Raw genomic sequence first — 25,307 nt, 5'->3', positions numbered from 1 at the left:
AGTTATTTACCCAGTATTTCCTGAATATATAATACCACCTCGCATCTGCTTCTTGGGAGACCCAAATGAACACATCCACTAATGAAAAGAGATCTGTAGGTCATTTTGTTCTCGATTTTCCTTTTCTTAGAGCACACTTGTTATTCACTGTTTTGTATATAGTTTTGTTTCAAGCCTAAATCTTTTCTTTAGACTAAAAGGGGAATTGTAGTGGGATATTCACTTTGTCTCCTTCTGTGGCACTGACCACGCCCATTGGGGGTGGGGCCATGGGCAGAAGTGACCTGTGGAAGGAGGTCTGAGGAAGAGCCTGGGAAAGCTCTCTTGCTGGCCAGTCTCAGACAGGAGAGCATCTGGTGGAACTTGCTGGTGTTAATCTGTGTCTAGGTTGTAAATTATTTCTCCCTGAATAAACATCTATTTGGCCTATTTGTTTATCCTGATCCTTATTTAACCGCAATAGAGATCAAGTTAACAAGTGATACAGCAAGTAAAGAGCTCACCCACTTATTAAGAACACGTAATTGCTCTCTACTTATAAGCTACAAGCCTGGCTACTCTCTTAAACTGATGTTCACTGTGATGTCCAAGGGACTGAGTTCTCTTCTGAGCCACTGACTGACCTGAATTCAGTTTATTGGGGATTGCTACCAGGCCTCTCACCAAAATCAACACAAATCTCAGGGCAGATGAATTAATGGTCTCAGTCATTGTCTGCTCTAAAGGGCACACTAATAAGATTGTTAAAGGAGGAAATCAGGTCACAAAGAACAGGAGCTGAGCCTTGAGGGACTGACTGTGCCTGGATAGCTCTGCAAGCATCTCACCTGATCTAATTACTCAAAGCTAGTGAGCCTATCACGCTCCTCCAAGAGGGAACACAGTGTCTGACCATGGCTTAATATAATCATGCCTTGCCAATAAATCCTGCAGCTCCAGTCTGAACACCAAGTTCTGCTATGGTCTGGGTGTGGCTTGTTCTTAGGGATCCATGTATTAGAAGTTTTTCCTGTCCTTGGAGACAGTGAATGAGTGAGTCTTTAGTAGCTGGTCTAAGGTTTTAAGTCACTGCAGGCATGCTCATGAGAGGGGTTGGCACAATGGTCCATTGACCTCAGTCTCTCTCTGGCTTGTTTTCTCATTGGATCTCTCAATCTAACACAAACCCCCACCACTATGAAGCCATCCTCCATGAGTTCCTTACCAGAGCGAACACCAGCATCATATTCTTGAACATAATCCTATTTTCTTTATAATCCAGCTCCAGGTATTTCATTATGGTAGTGGCAGACTAACATGTTCTGTTATTATCCATATGAGAATTGTTCTGTTATTATTCATATAAGAATAGACTTTGTTATCACCAAAGTGTGGCTTCAGATTGTCTAAACATATCATAAACTTTCTTTCTTCCTCCCTACCCCCCACTCTGGTTTTTCAGACAGAGTCTGTGTATGTAGCTCAAGGTGACCTGGAACTCACTAGACCAGGGAGGCCTGGAGCTCACAAGTCTCAAGTCTCAACTTCCCAACCAATGGGATCACAAGCTCTCCCCCAGGATACTCAGCTTTACTCTAGACATTTCCTCTGAAAACCCATGTTGTTCCTCTGTGCTTCCCAATACCAAAAGAGAATGTACAAAGTGACTTGGATTGTCTTCTTGATGAGGAGTTCATGCTTTATAACCACATGGTTTTATAAAAGCAGAAGAAAGGGACTCAGATAATCAAGACACCAATAGAGAAACAAAACAGGGAATAGCTGGGTTTTTTTTTTTTCATTTCACATTCCAACCACAGTTCTCCCTCTCACCCCTTTGTTCGATCCACTCCCCTTACCTTCCCCCTAGCTCACCCTTAGACCACTCCTCCTCACTGGCAAGGGTTCCCACGAGGAGTCTGGTACAATAGGTTTCAGTAGGGCCAGGCATGACATCCCACTATAGGGAATGGGCACCTACAAGCTAGCTCATGCACCGGGTTTGTATTGTCCTACTGCCAGGGCCCCTCTGATAGTCCAAGCTCCACAACTGTCTTCCACATATGGAGGGCCTAGTCTTGTCCCCTGGAGTCTCCAGAGTTGTGGGTCTAGAGTTTATGAGTTCCCAAGAGCTTGGTTCAGCTGTCTCTGTAGATTTCTCCATCATGATCTTCACCTCCCTTACTCATATAATCCCTTTTTCCTCTCTTGGACTGGATTCCCAGAGTTCAGCCTGGTTTTTGGTTGTGGATCTCTGTGTCTGGTTCCATTAATTGCTGGATGAAGGTTCTATGATAATTGTTGGGGTAGGCCAGTTCAGGCATCCTTTCTACTATTGCTAGGAGTCTTGCTAGGAGTCCACCATTGCTAGGGGTCCTCATTGTAGATTCTTGGGAGTTACCCTAGCACCAGGTTTCTCCCTAAGCCCATAGTGGCTCTGTCTATTAAGGTATCTCTTTCATTGCTCTTCCAAGTAATAGCTGTTTAAGAGAAGGCCTCCCTCTGCAAAAGACATTCTCTAACTACAAGTAAGTCATAGTGTATTTTGCTCATCCATTCACTTCTCACACTAATTCACTCAGTGTCCTTTAGTCTCAGCCTTCTAATCTCTCATATTTATCTTCATTCACAGTCAAGAATGCTCCTTCCCACTCTCCATCATCAGAGAATGTCCATGTTCCAATGACACAAATGCATATGATCCCTGGCATCCACACAAGATATATTTTGTCTTTCTATTTATTTAGATGGATAGTCCATGCCCCTCTCAAAAGCCAGCTCCTACATACACACATTCTCAAGGCTGTTAGTAACAACATCCCTTTGATCTCACCTTTCTTATCTGTTACCCCCATGGCTCCTGGATCAGATTCAGTATACTAACATGCCATTGTTTAATGGAGCCCCAGAAAATACAACAAAATAACAATAACCTAACTCATCAACAACAAAACAAACAAACAAAAAACCCTTTATTCCTCCTACCCCAGGAAGTACATCATATATCTGCTTTCATGCACAGCCCAGGAGAACAGGTTATTTTGTCTCTGTTTGTCTCTATCTGTTTGTCTCTGTCTGTCCCTCCATTTTCCCTCCAGTGAGACCTCTTTCTACATCAACACTGCTCCAGTCTTGTTAAAGTTAGCAATGACCACAATGTTGCCAAGACACATTCCCATTCTCAGTTGTGAACACCTCCTCTTTTTAACTGCTTATGCCCCAGATCCTCTCTTCTTTCTTTCTCTTAGTCCCTCATTCAATCTGTAATATATTTTTATTTATCCTGTCTTCAAAATATATACACAACTGGCCACTCCCATTTCTGTTGCTGCCCCAAACCCCAGTCGTGGTGGTCTCATCTAAGGGCCTCTGTAGTAGCCCCTAACTGGTTTGCCCACTCCTAGCCTTTACCTCATAATCCTAACATAGCAAAACATAAGTTGTGTATGTATGTGTGAATATGTGTACCTATTTGTGTGTGTGTGCAAGTGTGTGTCCATGTGTGCATGCATATGCAGAGCTCAGAAGATACCTCAGATCACTCTTCTTAAGACTCTGTCTGTTTGTCTGGTCTGGAACCCACCAATTAGGGCAGGGTGACTAGACATAAAGTCCCAGGAATCTGCCTGTCTCCATTCCCCCAGTGCTAAGATTACAAGTATACCCACAATGCCCAGCTTTTTAAAGCCTGGATTCTGGAGATCAATTTCATCCCAGTCTCCATATTAATACAACAATAAACTCAAGGTTGCCATGTCACCCAACTCATACAGATACAAGTGACACTCGACATCAGTGGATTCCTCAGTTCTCTTCCAACTTTAAAATGTTCATAAAATGCATTTTAGGACTTCCATGAACTTACCATTTAAACTTCATTTATTTCAACTGTTGCAAAGGAGATATACAATACCTTACCAACAAAGACATTCCATTGTAATCTATTTTCCACTGATATTCACAGGTCCTCAAAGCCCTGTACAACACAGATACACATATATTTCTGGGATGAATGCCTATGGATGCAGTTATTGGGTTAAAATATATATATATATATATATATATATATATATATTTCTAAATAAAATGCTTATCAAATGCCTTCCACAAGGCTTTGGCCATGTACCTATTCACATGTTGCTCTTTACATGATCTTAGTATTGAATATTAGTAATTAATAAACTCATCCCTATGTAAAAGTATGAAATATCACCTTTATCATAGCTCAATTTACTGTATATTCCAGAACCATATCTTGCCCTTCTGATACATTTATATGTTGTTAATAGAAAAACAAATACCTGACAGCTATTCTTGGGTTTTTCTTGTTTTTACTTTTCCATTCATTCTTGAGGATCAGATTGTCACATTCCTGTCCAGTAAAATCCTGACTGGTTGTTTAGAAGATGGGGGTTTCCTGTCAGATTTATACAGTCAGAGGATAAGAGGCATCCATAACACTGAACCTCTTCCCGCCCTTCTTCCCCAGCCTCTGGACCATCATTCCAGTTTCTTCTGAAAGCTAATCCACTTTTACATTCCTTAAGTAAACTTCATTGGGTCATGACCTACTAACTCTCTAAGTATCACTAGATTAAATTTGCCTATAATTTGTTTAGGATTTCTGGCATCGATGCTCATGAGAGAAATTAACTGCCTTGTCCTTTTTTGTAATATGTGCAGATTTTGAGGTCAATACTGCATCAGTTGTAATATTTTACTTTTTTCTCTCTCTCTCTGTTCTCTAGGAGACATTGTATTGAGTTTGAGTTGTCTTTCTTTTGATGGCAGGCATAACCCACACAGACTATGGGGATTACATTTCTTATAAGTGTCATACAAATTCTGTTTTTCTAATGATTTTTCTCCACCTAAATCTTTAAACTTGTTGGCATGAGCTTGTGCCGATATTTTTACTATTTTAGGGTCTGGAAGTCGTCTTCCACTGTTACACTCAAATCACATGTATTCACTTTTCCGTCCATGTTTCTTAACTAGACAGTAAAAGTTATAGTGCCAGGTCCACCAGGAAGTCTAATGGCTGGCTGGCCTGGGTGAGGCTCATTCAGTGCCACCCACCCTTCTCATTGCAAAGTAGGGAAGTTGAGGAACCTATGCTGACCTGGTTAGACTTGTGAGTCTGTCTGCAAGTGTAGCATGGACTTTAGAGGGCTATGCTTTTGCAGTTTACTTGACTGCTGCCTTCCCCTTGGTCACTCAGCACCTCCCAGCACCATCTTACACCCTTAGCCAATGCTCCTCATCTATGGTTACACAGTTACAGCTTTGTGCAGCTGCTGGTCTTCTTTCTCGTTGGTTTTTTGTTTGTTTTGTTTTCCTAATGATTACTTCATTAGGATAATTTCTAAGAATGGAAATAAGAAAATATCACATCTAATCTACCTTTAAAAGACCATATGACTATTATTGTCAACTCATAGGACTTGAATGAGATACATTGTGTGTGTGTGTGTGTGTAAATGTATTTGATTAGGACACTTGCTAAAACAGTGCCTTTTCCAATTCAGGGATATGGTATGTCTCATTGTTTCTTTGGGTCTTCTAATACCATTTCTTTCACTGTTTTTTCACACAGGATAGCATAAGTACTCTAAGGCTAGTTCACAGCTGTTTCATACTTTTATTTCTATTGAAACTGGATGGGATCATTGAGTCTAGTCCCAGGAAGACCTTACTGTTTCCTCATTTTATAATTGTGTCCAGTCGCTTTAGCAGTACAGAGTTCTAACTGTGTGTCATCTGTTGTCTTGGATCTTTTAGGAAGGTAAGTTGTGTTTTGCCCTCTTCCTTTCAAACCCAGGCATGCCTGATATATTCTGTTTCAGCTCTGACCAGCACCTCCACAACAGATGGTGCTGGCCATGCTCTTACCATTTTCATAAATGAAGAAGGGTTCTCAATGCTTCTAGAGAAGCACATTGGTTTCTAGGAAATAGCTTATATAAAGTTGAGACAGGTTCCTTCCAACCTTAGTTTTTAAGATGTATTGAAGTTAAACTTTGTCAAATTTTGTTTAATTTAAAGAGTTAGCATAAAATCTTTCTTTTTTATATCACTTACAAATTAATAGTCTCCCTATATTGAAACTTCCTTCTGTTTCTGCTGTACACTCTGCATGGCCACAATCTATTTTAATTATTGTGTTAATACTGTTTTTACATGCATGGCTGATGCAATTTGCTGGCTTCAGATAGTGATGCCCTGTGTGGGGCTTTTAGTGACTAGGGTTTTCTTTCAGCACACATCATCCTCATTTAGTTTTTGCATTTGGGCAGCCCAGGCTTCCAGAACAAGATAGAATTATCATCCTGATTTTAGACTCACTGTTCTAGTTCAAGCAACAGAGTTTCAGTTCTGTAAAAAAAAAAAAAAAAAAAAAAAAAAAAAAAACCAAAAAACTGACAACTAATGCCCTTAAAAACATTTAGGTGTGGCATTTTCAGGGTATCTTAGACTACATTTCAATCTCTCAAATTTTCTCTGTTTAGACATTCTGTTTGTTATTTCCATTTATATAGCTTAAAAAATTAACAATTCACAAAAATGCTCAACTATGGTTTGACATAAGGAATTAACACGTGGTTATTCAATGTTACCATCCTCCAGATCTGTGGCAAAACTACTCTTCCTGCTATCAGAGCAATTTATGAATGAACTTTCACTTTTCATGAGATATGCCAAAATTTTATCCATTTACTGAAAGAAATAGTACTTTTCATTTGTTTTAAAAAGAAAGAAAGAAAGAGAGAGAGAGAGAGAGACTTCTATTGTTATTGCAAAGGGAGTGGAATTTACCTGGGAGTATTTATGTTAATTTCTCATTTTTATATCACACCTGGTAAAAGTAGGTTGAAGGCTGACTGTTGGGATGTTTCCTGTGGTGTACCCTGTTCTGTCTGATGGGTGTGTGAATGTGCTACCTGTTTTTAATTTCTTTTCTCCGATTTCTAGGCACAGAGCTTCATAAATACAGAAATTACATATGTAAATACATACATTCAGTTTGCTAGCTGGTGGTATACAAATTCTTCAAATTTTAACTACGTACTCAATCTCTTAATTTCTAAACTCCTTTGTAAAAACTGAAATTTATGTCTTAGTACATTGTTCCCTTATGTGTGAATTATACTTTTGGTATAAGGTTTGGCAATAATAAGGATTGGTGAGCTGCACACTTCAGTATTAAATATTTCTATATGACCTTTCCTTTGCCCTTGGATTTTAGTCTAATTGCAATTACTAGTATACAAGTTCCCTTCGTGTTTGAACTCACCTAGAATATCCCCCTTTGTGTTCAACCTTTATGGTAATTCCTAGGTGTGGCTTTCACTGATGGGATGTCATTTCTGTATTAGTCAGCTTTTATAATTACTAGACTACTTGGTGCCTTCCGACTCTCCTCAGCACTTCAATTATGCATCTGTGCATGGTTTTCTTCTGGCATGAACTCCATTCACTGTGCCATCATGTTCTTTTTTTATGACATTCTTTCTTTCCAAACAGGTCATGATTCCAGTCCAGACTCCGGATGTGATATCCCTTTCAAGTGTGCATGTGTTTCCTGATTCCCCGAGTCTGCTTTAGTCTTCCCTGGCGAGGGGAGACAAGCAGCACACACGGCGCATTAGGCTCCAAGAACAGTTTGTTGTCTGCAATCAGGGTAAACATTTCTTCCAAATGCTCCCAACCACCCAAAGACTGCCCAGTCCTCTTCCCCAAACTCTTGCTACAGGTGCATCTGTGGAGCCATCCCTCTGCTGCACAGGTATGCCAGGAGATGCGAACCTGTTTTCACCAGAGCATGGTTCTCCAACCAGTCACCGTGGTTATATCAGGAATGTTTTCTCTTCTGCCTTAAAGACCCCAACATCCCCCATGCCACTGTCACCTTTTGTGGCTTCTCCTGGTGTAGCGCCAATCTACCTTACCTCTGTCTGTTAGTGTGTGGTGTTAGAACCCTGTTCATGTGCCTACACAAAGACCATCACAACTGTAGTAGCATAAATAGTAACATGAACTAGATCAATGGTGTGAGTTTTGCCTCCAGCCTGGAGCAATTTTAGTTATCACAATTGGTAAACAAACAACTAGCAACACAGTCCCGGGGTGTTCCAACATTCCATGGGGCCCAGAGCATCTCTATATGGAGATTATCTGACCCAAACTTTTAATAGCCCCAATGTTGATCAACTATGTATGAGATGCTCTGAAGGAGTTGTTGATTTTGTAAACTGTGAAAACAGTATTCTAGTTAAATATTTAAAAGTTTTAATTGGTTACAGCTGCATATTTAAGGCTTTAAAAATAAACATGCTGTGTGTGATAGGGCCTGAAATTTTTGAAAATAATTGGGAAAGTTAAATTCAATTAAATCTGGAAAAGCTTAACAGTTTTAAGCTGGGAGATAGGTGCATAGATGTTTATTATATTAGTTTTTAGAGTTTCTTTTTCATTTTATTTTTTGTCTTTTAAGGTAGAATTCTGCTACATATCCCAGATTGGCCTTGCAATCTTCATCTCCTACTTCAGCATCCTAAGTGCTAGGATGATAAGTGTGTGCCACCATACTCAACATCTTTTATTATTATTTTTTTCTTATTTTACATATAGTCCCCAGTTCTCCCTCCCATCCTCCCATGCCCCACACGGACCCACTCACCCCCATCTTCCATCCACTCCTCAGGGAGGATAAGGCCTTCCATGAGGGATCATCAAAATCTGTCAAGTCATTTGGGATAAGGCCTATCCCCTACCTCATGTCTCTAGGCTAAGAGAGTATCCCTCCATGGGGAATGGGCTCCCAAAGTCTATTCGTACACTAGGGATACACTCTGGTTCCACTGTCAGAGGTCCCATAGATTGCCCAGGACTCCTAACTGAGACCCATGTTCAGGGGGCCTGGGTCAGTCCTATGCTGGTTTCCCAGCTATCAGTCTGGGTCCACGAGCTCCCCCTTGTTCAGGTCAGCTGTCTCTGTGGGTTTATCCAGCCTGTTCTTGACCACTTTGCTCATCACTTCTCCCTCTCTGCAACTGGATTCCTTAAATGTCCTTCCCTGATAATGAGATTGATGACTACCTTATATGCCTTCTGGTAAAGTGGGATATCTATTGCCTATGTTTTTGTGAGTATAGTTAACTTCGTTGGGTTGGAGTTTTCCTTCCAGAATTTTCTGTGGGGCTGATTTGTGGATATGTATTGTGTAAATTTAGTTTTGTCATGGAATATCTTGTTTTCTCCATCTATAGTGATTGAGAGTTTTGCTGGGTATGGTAGTCTTGGCTGGCATCTGTGGTCTCTTAGTGTTAGTAGAATATCTATCCAGGACCTTCTGGCCTTGAGAGTTTCCATGGAGAAGTCAGGTGTAATCCTGATAGGTCTGCCTTTATATTTTACCTAGCCTTTTTCCTTCAGTGCTCTTAATATTCTTTCTTTATTCTGTATGTTTGATGTTTTGATTATTATGTGGTGAGGGAACTTTTGGGGGGATCCAGTTTATTTGGTGTTTGGTAAACTTCTTGTACTTTCATAGGCATATCCTTCTTCAGGTTGGAAAAGTTTTATACTATGATTTTGTTGAATATGTTTTCTGCACCTTTGAGCTGGGCTTCCTCACCTTCCTCTATGCCTATTATTCTTAGGTTTGGTCTTTTCACAGTATCCCACATTTCCTGGATATTTTGTGTTAAGGATTTATTGGATTTAAGATTTTCTTTGGTCTATGAATCTATTTCCTCTAGTTTATCTTCAGCACCTGAGATTCCCTCTTCCATCTCTTGTATTCTGTTGGTTATGCTTGCATCTGTATTTCCTGATCATTTACCCAGCTTTTCTGTTTCCAGCATTCCCTCTCTTTGTGTTTTCTTTATTGTCTCCATTTCAGTTTCCAGGTCCTGAACTGTTAGAATTGTTTGTTTCCTTCATCTGTTTGATTGGTTTTTTTTTTTTTTCTTGACTTTTCTTGCTTTCTATAAGAGACTTGCTTGCATTTTTTTTTTTTTTTGCTTTGTTTTTTTCTTCTATTTCTTTAAGTGATTTCCTCATATCCTCTTTGAGGGCCTCTATCATTTTCATGAAGCTTTTTTAAAGTCATTCTCTTCTGCTTCATCTGTGTTGGAATGGTCAGGTCTTGCTGGCCTAGAATCCCTACACTCTGGTGATGTCATATAAGTTTTGCTGTTGTTGGATGTGTTCTTATACTGTCGTCTTCGCAACTCTTCTCCAAGTGGGTACAGGTGGGGTCTCTCCCTCCTCTGGTGGGTATGGGTTCAGGGCTCTATCCTCTCCTCTCTCCCAGAGGGTTCAAGAGCAAGACGGGAATGGCAGACGATGGCGGATGCTTTGTTGTGCTCCCAGTGCCTCTGGGGGATTCAGTGGCAGGAAGTTTCTGGTGGCCACAGATCAGTGGACTCAAAGATGGAGAGATGGGATGGAGGAGCCTGTTACTGCGGGGGTGGAGGGGCAAGACAGGAATGGCAGCCAATGGCTGATGCTTTTTACAACTTTTTTTTTCAACTTTTTAAGTGGGAAATAAGTAATATAGAGTTTAAATAGTTTAATTAATTCTTTAAAAATAAGACATTGTATGAAATTTTCAATGTATCTAGTAATGTGGTGGTTTGAAAGAAAATAGCCCCCAAAGGGTGGCACTATTAGCAAATATGGCCTTTTGAAGTGGGTGTGGTCTTATTGGAGGAAGTGTACCACTGTGAAGGCAGGCTTTGAAGGCTCATAAACGTTCAAGCCATACCCAGTGAGACAGACCACTTCCTATTGCCTGTAAGTCAATATATAGGACTCTCAGCTACTTCTCCAGCACCATGTCTGCCTATATGCCACCATATGGCACTAAACCTTTGAAACTGTAAGCCACCCCAATTAAATGTTTTTCCCCTATAAGAGTTGCCAGGGTCATGATATCTCTTCACAGCAATAGAACCCCTAACTAAGACACTTACTAATATAACATAAAGTAAATATTATAGAATTTCAATCATTTTATTAAATTGTTTTGGGGGTTTATGTCAGATACTCAATAGCAATTGTTCTTCCAGTGGCTAGATAATCAGGAAGGAGAGATTAACATGGTAAAGAGACGACATTCTATAAGGCACCATCAGTGATAAGACCTACCTAACCAGAATAACTGGGATATTATATTAGATGGCTAGAAATGGGATTAGATTGTGAATACTTTAGTCAGCTAACAGAAGAGTTGCCATAAAACATTGTTGTTTAAAGAGAGATTGATTTTGTGGAAGTAATCTAAATGAGTTTTCTAGAGGAAAGCTGTCATTCAAAAACAATCCTATTAGATCTAAATTTACCACTGTTATTATATTAAGATGGAATGTTCATTTCCCCCCCCCCCATTTAACTAATTCTTCCTGAGATTCTAAAAACAATGGGAGAAGCTGAAAGTAATGGGCATGGAATCCAGATGCAGGGGAAGGATTGGCCTTGGCCACGGGGGCATGGAGTGAAGGCAAGGGTGTGTTTAGATTGGTCTGCAGGCTTTGAATGGCAGGAAGGTAAGATGACTAAGCCTTTGGGTGATGGTTCAGTTAAGATGGAAGAACAAGACATGTAGAGGGAAAGGTGATGGTACCAGAAAGCAAGCAACAAAGAGGGATTGCTGCCAGTCTGAGGCTTTAGCTCATGAATTGGTAGAGATCTCTAGCTACCTGCTTGAGTGATTCCATCTAGTGACATGGAAGTGTCCAAATGAGACACAAAGAAGAGACAGTGGTGTCCTAAGACTTACAAGCTTGATGGACAGAGGAGGGGAGGGGAGGAGGCCGTATGTGCTAAGTACTGTCTGTATTGAACAAAGGAATCTCCCTGGAACAGAAGAAAATAAAATTAAAAGCTCAAGTTAGGAATCAGTGAACCAACTGTCTCAATCACATGAAACAATTGTCTTTGTGAATTAGTTGAGCAGTTCAAAGAGGACAGAAGGTCATGGTCAATAATAGGCTGTCTTTAGATGGCACACTTTCCGGAGATGAAAAACACCCACGATGAGAGCACAGGAAATGCTGCTGACTTATGGTAAAGTTCCTGTCATCAAGGTGGATTGCCACTGGAAACCCTGCATTGTCCTGATGATCTGACCCTCTGTCTCCTGCCTAACGGTCCCTTTACTAAAAGTGGATGAGTGATTTACAGGGCAATTATGGTGACACTCAAGTGGAAAATCTTGTTAACTGTAGGGTTCCCAGGTTAGGTGGGATACAGGGATCCTATGGAGCAAGCAGATGGCAGGGATCCTCCTGCAGCTTGAGAGAGGAGAGCTGACATTACCCTGTGTTGGTACCTTAGGAACAACCCTGGGTAATTTTCACATATTGCACTCCTCACACATCGGAGAAAAGTTCATAATCTAGAGCCAGCCCAACACATTTGAATTTGCCATAATCAATTATACTAATGCCAGGAAGAACCTCATGTGTTTCAGGAAGGGTTACCCAACAGTAGCTGAAAGCCAGTACTAACCTCCAGCTGGATGAGGACAGATTCTTCTTGCCATTCAGTGGCTGTCCAACAGGAGAAAGGTCAGTCTGCCCCTGATAAATTATGGACAACATAAATAGCCTTCTGCCTTCCTGGGCTGCTCAGGACAGATTCCACCACACCTGAATCAGAAGTGCCCACTTAGCCATGGGGACGTAAACATTAAAACATCAATAATTGCTGATCTCTTCCATACTTTTTTACTACTAGGTTCTAATTTCACTTCTAGAGATGATCAAAGGGAAACCACGATGAACTTAAAGTGTACTGCATTTCAGGGATGTCCCTGGGTTTCATCCATTTATCAAATAAGAGTTTGTTAGCATGTTCTGTGATAGAGACCACAGACGGTTCCTGACCTGGAGAGATGGCAGGTTGAGGAAGATGGACAGAGACATGGTCAATATTGAGATTTAATTGCTTAGTTTGTAAGTTATGTGCCACGCGTTTTGTTTGGTTGTAGAAATAAACACACATCTACATACTCACCTCGTGCCTCTATTGGTAACATTTTGAACATTCATTGCATAATTGAGATCTCCTTGGAAGAAGTGCCCTTGTGCTGACTCTTGAGTGCAGAACAGAAGTCTCAAGGAGAGACCTGGAAACATAATACAAATGAAGTATCAGAATAATGAATGCCCATTCGTCTGAGAAACCACAAGAAGCTGAGAATAAGTGGAGCCAGTGTCCAGCATGGGAAGCAGTTACAGGCAGAGGAGGATACATCAGAATGAGTGTTCATTGGATTTCAGAACTCAACCCTCACTTTGGAGAGCATAGCAAGGTACTTAAGCTTTCTTTTCAGCAGGGGCATAAAAAGACTATGCTGCACCCAAGTGGCCTATTTGCTAGCAATGTGGAAATTGGCTTTGTATCAGGCGAGTTTGGATGCCAGAAGGGCAATTAGCCCCATGCAATGATCCAGATGATTGGCAATGAGGATAAAACAAAATCAGTGGATCTGACAAACAACTGAAAATCAATGGGATTTTAGTAGGTGCATAGTAGTGGAAGCTGATAGAAATTGAGTCATCCAAGGTGACTTCCATCTGTGGTCTGTGCACCAGGTGAGTGAGGCCGGCATCTGCTGTCATCACAGTAGAACAGGAAGGGGTTTGTAGCAGGGGACATAGTGCAGTTTTGCATTTCCCCACTGTAGGCATTAACACTGAAAATATGAGTGAGGCTATGGAAATGAAAAACTTTTGTTTTCTCAAAAATTCCGTGAAGAAGATTGAAAAGATAGGCTGCACTCAGAGGAAAAATCTCCAAGCCTGTATCCAGTAAATATTCTGTATCTAAGCTCCTAATAGGAGCTTCGAGAGTTCACAAGCAAACAACCTAATTAGAAACTGGGCAAATTTTCTATCAAAAACCACAAGCTGACATGGCACCCAGCAGGAGACATGGCAAGTAGGCATGTGGACCATAGGAAAGTGAAAATGAAACTGAGGTATGGCATCACCAGATACCCATTAGGCTAAGAGAAGACAATAAAAACAGCAAGTGCTGGTGAGGATGCAGAGGAACCAGTGCAGGTGCAGGCCAGTGTGGATGTGGCTGTAGGAGACAGGAAGACAGGTCCACACCTCCTTTTCAGCTCAGAAGTCACAGCCTCCGTGACTTCAAAGTGATGAAGAAGTGGCAAGTTACACATCTTCAGCCAGCTGAGGTTTGGAGCAGCCACAGAGGGCAGCAGGAGGGGGCATTTAGTGAAAACAGCAAAATGCCCACATTTTCACTCTCTTCATACAGCCTCCAATGCTGCCCCAGGGAATTCTGCACCACGATAAAAATGTTCCACACCTGTGCTGTCCACTCTCAGAGCCCTCATCCATCCATGTGCTACGGGCAGTGGAAATGTGGTGAATGTCACAAAGGAAGTGACTTTTATCGCTTAGACAGCCATGTGTTGTTAGCAGATTACCCATCACAAAGTAAAGATAATAGGTGGACATAGTAGGCTGTCAGTTTTCTTTTTTATTTTTTGGTGTGTGTGTGTGTGTGTGTGTGTGTGTGTGTGTGTGTGTGTGTGTGTGTGTGTGTTTTCCCTATATGTAGGTATATGTTCCACATACATGCCAGGTGCCTAGAAGAGGTTGCTGGATTCCCTGGAACTGGAGTTACAGATAGTTGTGAACCATGTGGATGCTGGGAACCAAACACGGGTCTTCTGCAAGAACTCTTAAGAGATGAGCCATTGCTCCAGCACCTACTGGTTTATCTTTTAATTAGCATGCAAAGTATTAGATTTCATGTGGGCAGTGCTGGTGCACTCCTTCAATCCTGGCACTCAGGAGGCAGAAGCAGGTGGATCTCTGTGAGTTTGAAGCCAGACTCATCTACAGAGCAAATTCCAGGACAGCCAGAACTATTATACAGAGGAACACTATCTCAAAAAACAAGAAAAAAGCAAAGTATTAGAGCTCATTATGACATTTCCAAACAAAATCGTAGTTGATTCTCCTCCGCCTGTGTCTCCCCTGTTTCCCTGAACACCCCTGTACCATCCAGGCTCCTTGCCGATTTCAAGTTGCATGTGTCCTTTTGCCCTCTGCCTTTTGACACCTCTTCCCCAGCCCCCTTCAGTCTCCTTTCTTGTTTCTTAGCCTTTACTTACACTCTCATCCATATATATATATATATATATATATATATATATATATATGCATTCAAAATCACGATTCATATGTGAGAGAACATTTGTCTTCCTGAGTCTGTTTCTTCATGAAATATGATACTTTGTAGTTCTACCCATTTTCCTTCAAATTTCATAATCTCATTTTTCTTTATAGCAATCCATTGTATACAAGCAGCATTGTCATTATCTATTCATCTGTTGATGGACATCTGGGCTTGTCCCATCTCCTTGCTATTATGAATAGGGAAACAATAAATATGGATATGAAAATGTCTCTGTGATTAGATATGGGAGAACTAAACATCTTCAAACACAATACGGTCCTTTTGGTAGCTAATAAAGACCTAGGCCTAGAACCCAAGCACATAATTTTCTTCCCCATGCAATTTTAATTCAGTAATTCATTATAAAATACTTGGCCCTAAAATTGCAAATAGCAAGCATTGTCATTCTATTACTGTTGTTTCTGATTTCCAAACCTTTTTTGTCAGGCTTATATCACAACAATCTGACAGAACAGTTATAGTAAAGACTAGCCTTAGGGGTTGAACATTCCAGGACACATGTTTCTCAGGGCTTTCTAAGACCAGAATTGACTTCAGAAGGTATGTGGGCCTGCCTGTTCTTGTGGCATGGCTAATGTGCACAGGCTAATGACAGGGTAGGCTTCAAACCTAACCTCATCCTGTTCTATCTTCCCCATAGTTCTCAGGTTCAAACACACTAGCATTTAGCATGACATTTCTGAAACACACAGACCTTCCTGACTTTGGGATCCTTAATAAAGAACTTAATAATTAAGCCAAAATGATTAAATGAAGGAAGTTGTGATGGTTAGCTTTAACTATCAACTTGATACAGGCTAGAATCACATGGGAAGAGATAATGAGTTTATGGATTAGGGCTGGCCGGTAGACATACCTTTGAGGGAGTTTCTTGGATGAGTTCACTGAAGTGGGAAGACCCACCCTGTGTGAGGATGGTACCATTTCCTGGGCAAGGCTCTGGACTGTATAAGAATAGACAAAGCTTCAAGGCATTGGTGACGCATGCCTTTAATCCCACAACTTGGGAGGCAGAGGCAGGTGGATCTCTGTGAGTTCGAGGCCAGCCTGGTCTGCAGAGATAGCTCCATGACAGGCTCCAAAGCAATACAGAGAAACACTGTCTCAAAAAACAAAACAAACAAACAAACAAAAAAGAGCAGACAAAGCTAACTGAGCTTGCAAGCAAGCAAAAAAGGACCCATGTGCTTATTCTCTCTCTGTTCTTGACTTTGGATATGATTCTCTGGGTTCCTGCCTTGACTTTACCACAACCGTGGACTATGTATACATGTATACTCCAAGTAAACCCTTTCTTCCTTAAGTTGTTCTTTGTCAGGGTTTTTTTTTTTTAATTACAGCAACAGAAATGAGACTAGAACAGAAGTAAATAAGTGAAGCCTATGATTTTTGCTGATGTAGGTGTTAACTAGCCTCTGAAGGTCACTGTGCTAATGGCTTAGATATAGCACATCAGCATTACTGGGAGGCGCCAGACCCTTTGCAGGGTAAGGACTAGAGGTAAGGAGTTAGGTCGTTGAAGGCAGGCCCTTGAAGGGGATTGTAGGATCCTGGGTTCATTTTGTTTTCTGTTTCTCATTGCTCCCTGGGTCATGAAGTGGTGGCTTTCCTTCAATACACATCCTACCACTTTGTCAGAATCTCAGAGCCATGGGGACTAACTACCTGCCCTAGAACCTCCTAAGCCGTGGACCAAATCTCCCCTCTCCCCCTCTCTGTATGTGTATGTGTCTCTCTCTATGTCTCTCTCTGTATGTCTCTCTGTGTATCTGTCTCTCCCTTGTGTCTCTGTGTATGTCTTTCTCTCTGAGGATTAAAACAATCTCTGTGAGTTAGCCTAAGCTAGCCTGGAAATCAGTATACAGCAGAGGCAGACCTTGAATTCACAATCATCCTGCCTCATCATGCCAGACATGTGCCACCAGGTAGAACATTAGCCTTTTCTTGTTAAAGCTAATTATCAGAGGCCTCTTTCTTATAGTGTCACAGCCCTTAAAACAACAGCATTCTCTATCATCAGGTAGGACCATCCTACCTGAGACCAACTTTAGTATTCATACTCATCTTTTTGCAAATCCCTGTACCAATCACTTGCAAATCCCTGTGCCAATCACACTGAGTCCTTATTAGTCATGTAACCATAAAGAACAGGGAACACCTATAGTAATATATAACCCAGATAGTCTGAATGGCCTAAAATGCCCACTTTAAATGGCACAATAACTCATCTATAGTGATATATTATTTATGATTTATTAAAACTTGCCAGAGGATTCAGAAAGCAAAGTCAGCCACAAGCCACAGAAGCCAGGCACACACCTTTAATCCCAGCAGCCAGAAGCTAGGTACACAACTTTAATCCTAGGACTCAAGATTAAGAGATAGAAAGATCTCTCTGAGTCCAAGGACACCCAGATCTACACAAGAGTGAATCAGTCTAAAAGAGAATTATAGCTCATACTTTTAATCCCAACATTAGGGGAGTATATAAGACAGAAGCAAGTTCTCAGAGAGGCATTCCTTCTCCAGCCACACTGAGGAGAGATTACAGCTTGGTGAGAGCTTGTGGAGACAGGATCAGCCCATTCAGCCTGCGGTAGAGGTAAGAAGCTAGTGGCCAGCTGCTTTGCTTTTCTGATATTCAGATTGAAGTAGGAACCCCAATATCAGTTTCTGGGTCTTTTATTTATTCATGTTACACTCATCAGATGACATGTGCATTTCTCCCTCTAGCACAGTGATTCTCAACCTGTGGGTCACCACCTCTTTGGTGGTAAGAATGACCCTTTCACAGGGGTTAACTAAGACCATTGGAAAGCACAAATATTTATATCACTATTCATAACAGTAGCAAAATTACAATTATGAAGTAGAAATGAAAACAATTTTATGGTTGGGCATCACCACAACATGAGGAAGTTTGAGAACCACTGCTCTAGCACGTTTTCACCCAAACTTAAAGCCACCAGTGAAAGCTGCTATGCTGGCACACTCTAGAAGATTCTCTTTCGACTCAGCAGTTGTTGACTAAACTGTTGACTAAAGAAGTTCATGGAGCTGTGGCTTCCTGGGGCATGGCTGGTTAAAGCGGTCTTAGAAATGGAGACTGTAAGGGATGTGAAGTGTGTTCCCACATATCTTCCCAGAGATGCTCCTTGGAGTGCCTGAAGCACGTGGCCTTTTCCCTGTAATTGGAGAGCTTGCCTGATGCCCCTCAAGTGTTTTTCTGAAAGGGAAGAGCAGCTTAGTGGAGCCTTTCAAGGATAGCTTGCACATTAAAAATTGATGTAGCACTTTAAAGTTTAATATTTAAACAAAATGCTTAGTGTTTACTGGTATTGCACATTTTCATAGGTTTAAAAAGTTGGGGGAAATTTTAGGGCTGGGGAAGTACCAAAACAACTTTAATATTTAAGGTATATGTTCCTAAAAAGTCAATTCAGATTCTTTGGCTTTTGTCTATTCTATATAATGGATCTTCTTCAGCCAGGAGACAATATTTAAGTCGGGAAGTCTGCCTGCACTCCCTTGTGGTAGCCATGGGTATTGGATGAATCCCAGTTCTCTGCTTCTACACTAGCCATTCCCAACCTTTATCTTTGCATAAACTTCGGGGGTTGCCATTAACTGTAAATGATAGCATAAAAATCCAATTATTTTAAAAATTCATGCACATTAAACAGAGTTGTTTGTGATGGTGGAGTAAAATGTGCACAGCAAAAACAAGATTGACCAAATCATCAAAGTGAGCCATATAATAGACAAGAGAGAAGGAGGTGGTGTGAGAGAAGATCGAAAACAACCTGCCATTAATTAGCCTAGCTAGAGCCAGGTGGGCGTTGCCGGAATAGAATACCATGTGTGAACTGAAATGGAATGTCCCTTACTGCATGAGTTGCACACAGGTCCAGTCTTTTTGCAGTCTGCTGGCACATTCTGGGTATCAAATACAAGAGGACAGAATGCCAGACCCTTGTCAGTGCTATTTCCACTTGGGCAGCAGTCAAGGCTCCTACTATTGGGTAGCAAAGATCCACACTGCCTAAGAGCAATGAAGTCTTCTTCTTCAGTGGCCATCACTCATGCCACAGCAGTAACAGAGGCTGGAGTGACTAGAGGGCTCCTGATTGGTTAAGCTGAGGTCACAGCTTAACCTGTCCCTGATATTCTAATTAAAAACCAAGCAGATGAGTTCAGCAATAATTTTTCCATCATCCTGATGGGTAGGCACTGTGCATCGAGACAGCCCTGCCCTCCTTGCAGTTACAGTCTAGTGTGGACTTGGATATAAACAGCTAGTGATGAAGGCTGTGAAGCAAGACAGGATTATGTGAGGGCAGAGATAAGACAAGGTGACTAAGGCATGCATGATGACCAGCATGGTTTTGAGGAGCCACCAACTGGCCAGGGACCTATAACAATGGAGACCATCAAGGGAAGCCAGGAACTTGAAATGGTCTATCAGGCTCATCAAGGAAAAAGTTTTAAAAATGGGGAATTAGTTCCAACCATATCATTCCAGGTTCCCCACAAAGGTTTCTGATAGAAGAGAAAGTTCAGGAGATGTAGATCATACATAAAATCGCATATACTTGCTCTTATCATTTAACATGCCTTTCTAGAAACCTTATGTCTATATCACTTAGTATATTCTTTCTGAGAAGAAAGAGACAGGGGAGATTTTAAAAATAGCTATTGGGTAATGACCTGATAAGGAAAGCTAACAGCAAGTTTGGGTCACTGGGGCTATGACTCATCGGTAGTGAACTTGACTGGCATGAATGCAGCCCTTAGTTCAATCCCCAGTGAGGGAGAATTAGGGAAATAGGTTTGATGGCAAAAGGAAAAACTGAAGTCCCTGAGATGATACTTATTCTCCAGGACATTCAGGGGAGAAGGAGGGGAAGGCATGGGGTAGGTATCTAAACAGGACCAATAGGGGAAAGGGAAGGGAACTAGAGGCCTATCCACTCAAGCCAGAGTCAGCTGAGGGCCCCTTCCTTCTCAAAGGGATAGTTTGTACCTTAGCTTTCTCTGTGTCTTGGTCTTCCATCTTTCCCAGACTTTCAATTCTTTGTCCATCCCAGAGACTGAGCTCAGGGTTCCCTAGCTGCCCTCCAGCACCCCTTCCACACCAGTGCTGGCTTTATGAAGAAAGAAAGAAAACTAAGAAACTCTCTGGTACTTGGCTTGCCTGGTTGCTAAACATGTCTGATGTGGACCAAGCTCCCATCTCACTTGGGATACTTGTCCATCAGCTGGACACATCCAAGCTGTAGCTTACCAGGTTGGTTCTTATCAAAATGCAAATATACCTGGAAATGTAAGATTTCAGATACTTCTTCAGTTTTGCTAGAAGACCTGGGAGAAGCTGGCATGTTAAACTGTAGAACTGCCAAGGATTAGCCTTCCTCATCCTGTCACCCACCTGGGGTCAGGTTTCCTCCCACACCAAACTCCTTCCAAGTCCCCAGTATCATACTTGGCATCCTTCTTACCACACTCTGGCCTGAGCCTGACTATAACAAACAAATTAGGTTTCTCCCAGAGATTCAGCTCACTTTCATACATTTACATACATTGCTTCAGTTAAGGGCTGTGATCTCACCAAACTGCCTGCCCCCTCTCTCAAACAAGACAATGCAATACCTTGAGTTTAAACCTCCCTTTTCCTATAAAATCTTTCACAATTCCTCCATATATGCATTTCTTCCTAATCTGAAGCCAAAATATCTCCTAAAGTACTAGTTAGTCCTACCAGCCTCACAGTACCTTCAATACCCATGTTGTCATGGGCCCTGCTTCTGCCTTTAGGCATGGCTTAGTTAGGGTTAGTATTGCTGTGATGAAATGCCATAAAGAAAAGCAACCTGGGGAGGAAATGGTTTATTTCACTCACAGTTCCATATAATAGTCCAGCATCAAAATCAGTGAGGGTAGGTACCTGGAAGCAGGGGCTGATACGTGGAGGGGGTGCTGTTGCTTACTGGCTTACTCCTCAAGGCTTGCTCAGCCTGCTTTCCTATAGAACTCAGTACACCAGCCCAAGGATGGGCCCACCCACAATGGACTGGGCCTTCCTATTTCAATCACCAATTAAGAAAATGTCCCATAGGCTTACCTAAAGCCCAATCTTAGGGAGGCATTTTCTCAGTTGAGAAATTAAGAAAACAGAACCATCTCTTTGCTGACTCTAGCTTGTGTCACGTTGACATAGAACTAGTCAGCAGCAGGGCCCAGGCTGCAAATCTTTGCAGCATTGTGCTGCATTCTGCATGCCTTGGTCCTGGAAACCTGACTGGGGTGAGAGGGAATGGAGAAAAGACAGATACACTGGCACATGTACAGAACAAGATAGGATGGGTTGTGCTCACCATGACAGAGGACACCAACTGCATCCCAGGATCTCAGCACATTTATTTTATACATGTGAACTGAGGAAACAGGTTTATTGCATATAGACGAATAAAGAGATGAGTTTATGATACACAGCTTGGGGCAGGTGGCAGGGTGATCATCTTCTCATAATCCTTTAGACTCCATGGCTCACATTAGCTGATCATGTGCCTTGAACATAGGGGAACTGAACAAGCATTCCTGTAATGAACAGCATGGGTACCTCCCTAGTGCCCTCGGGCTAAGGTACAATCCAAACGTGACTACAGCTTAAGTGACACTGGAGAGGCCACAGTAGCTTCACCATGACACTCCCCTGAACCTGCCGGGAGATATGCTAAGCTGTGCCTTGCCCAAAGACCTGGAAGCCTGTTCTTGATTCCCCAGCCAGCCTACTCAGCTCCAAACAGCATCTCAGTTCCCAATCGGGATGATGATGACTAGTACACCCCAGGGACTCTTCTCCTCCAGCAATGAAGCCATGCCATTTAAAGCCGGTGCCTCAAGGTCCCCTGCAATGTGTTGTCTGCCCCATCTACATATACTGTCTCAACTGAGCAGATGATTTTTCTGTCTGTGAAGTTCATTCACAATTATCAGTTTTGTACTATAAACACATACACAAAAAAAATAGGAGTTATTTTTTACTCTCTAAGAAAATCCAACAACATAAAATTCACTAACAGATGAAAATGTATATCTTCTGTAAATATGTCTTAAGGAGCATCTGAGAGCAGCTGCAGCAGCCTTCACCACCCTGGCTCACCCACTGCAATCCATCCACCATAACTGATTTAATATGAGCATATAATTAGTACTGTTGATTACTATCTGGTGCCAGATATCCCAAATGCCCCACCTTCATGCTAATTAATCTTGAAAACTTTCCAAGCTTTCCCATGCCCTGCCTGACTCTGTTTCCTGCATCGGTGCACACATAGCATTTTATTCAAACAAATCCAACAACAGCAGCAGCAGCAGCATCACTAGGTCTTACACACAGTTGGTACTCAGTAAATGTTTGTTTATTCAAATCACTGCTCCTTCATCACAGTGATTCTCATTAAAATGGAAAACCCACAGCCAAGATTGAGGCTTGGGTCACTAACTGGAAATTGACTTTAGGGCAACTTGTGTTCAAACTGCCACTGAAAACTAATCTTTAGAAAACCCAAAGAGTCATCACGGATAATTTTCTGGTAGACCTTGAGACATGAAACTGCACCATTAAGGGTGTACCCATACATCACTGATTTGAACGCAAGCAGTGGGATCCAAAGAGAAACCAGGAGAGAGACTTTTAAAATGTAGCAGAAAGACTGACAAGCTTAAGTATTGTCTAACATTTTACACGAGGCTAGTTTTGTGGAAATATTTGTGAGGTTTATTTGGTAAATAATGGAGCAAATACGACCTTCAACAAAGATGTGGTACATGATCCTTTGCATGTATGACCCCTTTCTCATTCTGTTCTGCCTTTTAAGAAATCCTGACTCTTACTAAACACACCATTCTGTATTCTAAGAACCCCCTTCCCAAAATGGAAAACAAGTGACTCAGAGCTGTCACTAACTGGTGGCGCTAAAGGAAATGAGGTGCTGGCAAACAAGGATGGTACAAGGATCGGAGAAGACCAAGTGTTAGTGTGAAACATCATCTTCCGCTACCACCCAAGCAAGCCTTAGTTTGTATCCATACATACTACTCTTCAAGAGCTCTAAACCTAATTCTTCACCACGCCTCCTTACTCTCTGCTTTATTTGGAGCATCACCAAATGAGCTTTTGTCACCTCCCTCAACTCCTCTCCACATTTTTCCCATAATGAGATGATACAATCTCAAAACTCTGAATTCGTGGCCAACCATTATTTCCTAAAACAATTACTTATCAAATGTCTACAAAAGAACATGAATTTTTGGAGCGTGGCATTCTCTCCCCGACATGGCTTGTGCCCATCCCCTCATATCTGTCTACTCTGAAAAGGGGGAGTCGTCTGGCGAAAATGTCACTTTGCCGGCTGTGTTCAAAGCTCCCATTCAACCAGATATTGTGAACTTTGTTCACACGAACTTGAGGAAAAACAACAGACAGCCCTATGCCGTGAGTGAATTGGCAGGTCATCAGACCAGGGCTGAGTCATGGGGTACTGGCAAAGCTGTGGCTCAAATTCCCAGAGTCCGAGGTGGTGGGACCCACTGTTCTGGCCAGGATGCCTTTGGAAATATGTGCCGGGTAGGCCGCATGTTTGCACCAACCAAAACCTGGCATCGTTGGCACCGCAGAGTGAACACAACCCAAAAGCACTATGCCATCTGTTCTGCCCTGGCTGCCTCAGCCTTACCCACTTTGGTGATGTCTAAAGGTCATCGTATTGAGGAAGTTCCTGAACTCCCTTTGGTGGTTGAAGGTTACAAGAAGACCAAGGAGACTATTCAGCTGCTTAAGAAACTTAAAGCTTGGAATGACACCAAAAAGTCTACGCCTCTCAGAGAATGAGAGCTGGCAAGGGCAAAATGAGAAACTGGAGACGTAGCCAGCGCAGCGAACTCTGCATCATCTATAATGAAGATAATGGTATCATCAAGGCCTTCAGAAACATCCCTGGTATTACTCTGCTTAATGTAAGCAAGCTGAACATTTTGAAACTTGCTCCTGGTGGACATGTGGGACGTTTCTGCATTTGGACTGAGAGTGCCTTCCGGAAGTTAGATGAGTTGTATGGCAACTCATTTGGCGTAAGGCTGCTTCCCTCAAGAGTAACTATAACCTTCCCATGCACAAGATGGTGAACACAGACCTAAGCAGAATCTTGAAAAGCCCAGAGATCCAAAGAGCCCTCCGAGCACCACGCAAGAAGTTTCATCGTAGAGTTTTGAAGAAGAATTCTCTGAAGAACCTGAGAATCATGTTGAAGCTGAACCCTAACCCAAAGACTATGCGCAGGAATACCATTCTTCGCCAGGCCAGAAATCACAAACTCCAGGTAAAGAAATTAGAAGCAGCAGCAGCAGCAGCAGCACTGGCAGCCAAGTCAGAGAAAGGGGCAGCAGACAAGAAGCCAGCAGAGAATAAGAAAGAAAAGAAGCCTGTGGATGTCAAGAAGCTAAAGAAGCCTGGAGGGGAAAAGGCTGCAACTACCAAGAAACCAGCAGCTGGGAAGAAACCAGCAAAGAAAAACCTACCACTGCTTAAATCTGTTTCATTCCATAGAGCAAATAGAGAGAGCCTATTTGAATAAAAACCTGATCAAAGATTCAGTGGAAAAAAAAAAAGAACATGTATTTTTATTCAAAGGAGGTTATCTGGTATTCATTGAAATTTTAATTGTATGCATCTGTATGCAAAAAATTTAAATATTTACATGTTAAAAAGTAAACAAAAACTTAGTCAACAACAACAAGATATTGCAAAAATACAATAAATTGACATTTCTAAGTACTATATATCGGTACATATGCTACTATATGTTTATGTGATATATATGTATGTATATATACACATATATAAATCTATATCAGATAACTACTATAACCTAGTAAAATAAATGGGACCTATGAGCAAGTAATTCACTTAGGAGGAAAAATTTGTATGTAATATATATCTTAGTCAAGACCAAGGCAACTCTTATAAAGGAAAGCACTTAATTGGGGATTGTTTACAGTTTCAGAGGTTTAATCCATTATCAGTA

At 41.6% G+C, this 25,307-nt stretch overlaps 1 protein-coding gene across 1 annotated transcript; it reads left to right on the top strand.

The window, feature by feature from the left end:
- The first annotated feature begins 23,560 nt into the window (after positions 1 to 23,560).
- LOC127229055 (60S ribosomal protein L4-like) lies at positions 23,561 to 24,857 on the top strand. Its single transcript, XM_051194075.1, is given in 3 exon segments — positions 23,561 to 24,083; positions 24,086 to 24,348; positions 24,351 to 24,857. Coding segments are annotated over 3 exon segments (1,293 nt in total).
- Positions 24,858 to 25,307: the final 450 nt, after the last annotated feature.

Source organism: Phodopus roborovskii, unplaced genomic scaffold (genome assembly GCF_943737965.1).
Source record: "Phodopus roborovskii unplaced genomic scaffold, PHOROB, whole genome shotgun sequence".
NCBI lineage: Eukaryota > Metazoa > Chordata > Mammalia > Rodentia > Cricetidae > Phodopus > Phodopus roborovskii.
The sequence above is the reverse complement of the archived record's forward strand: the minus strand, read 5'-3'. Positions and strand labels throughout refer to the sequence as shown.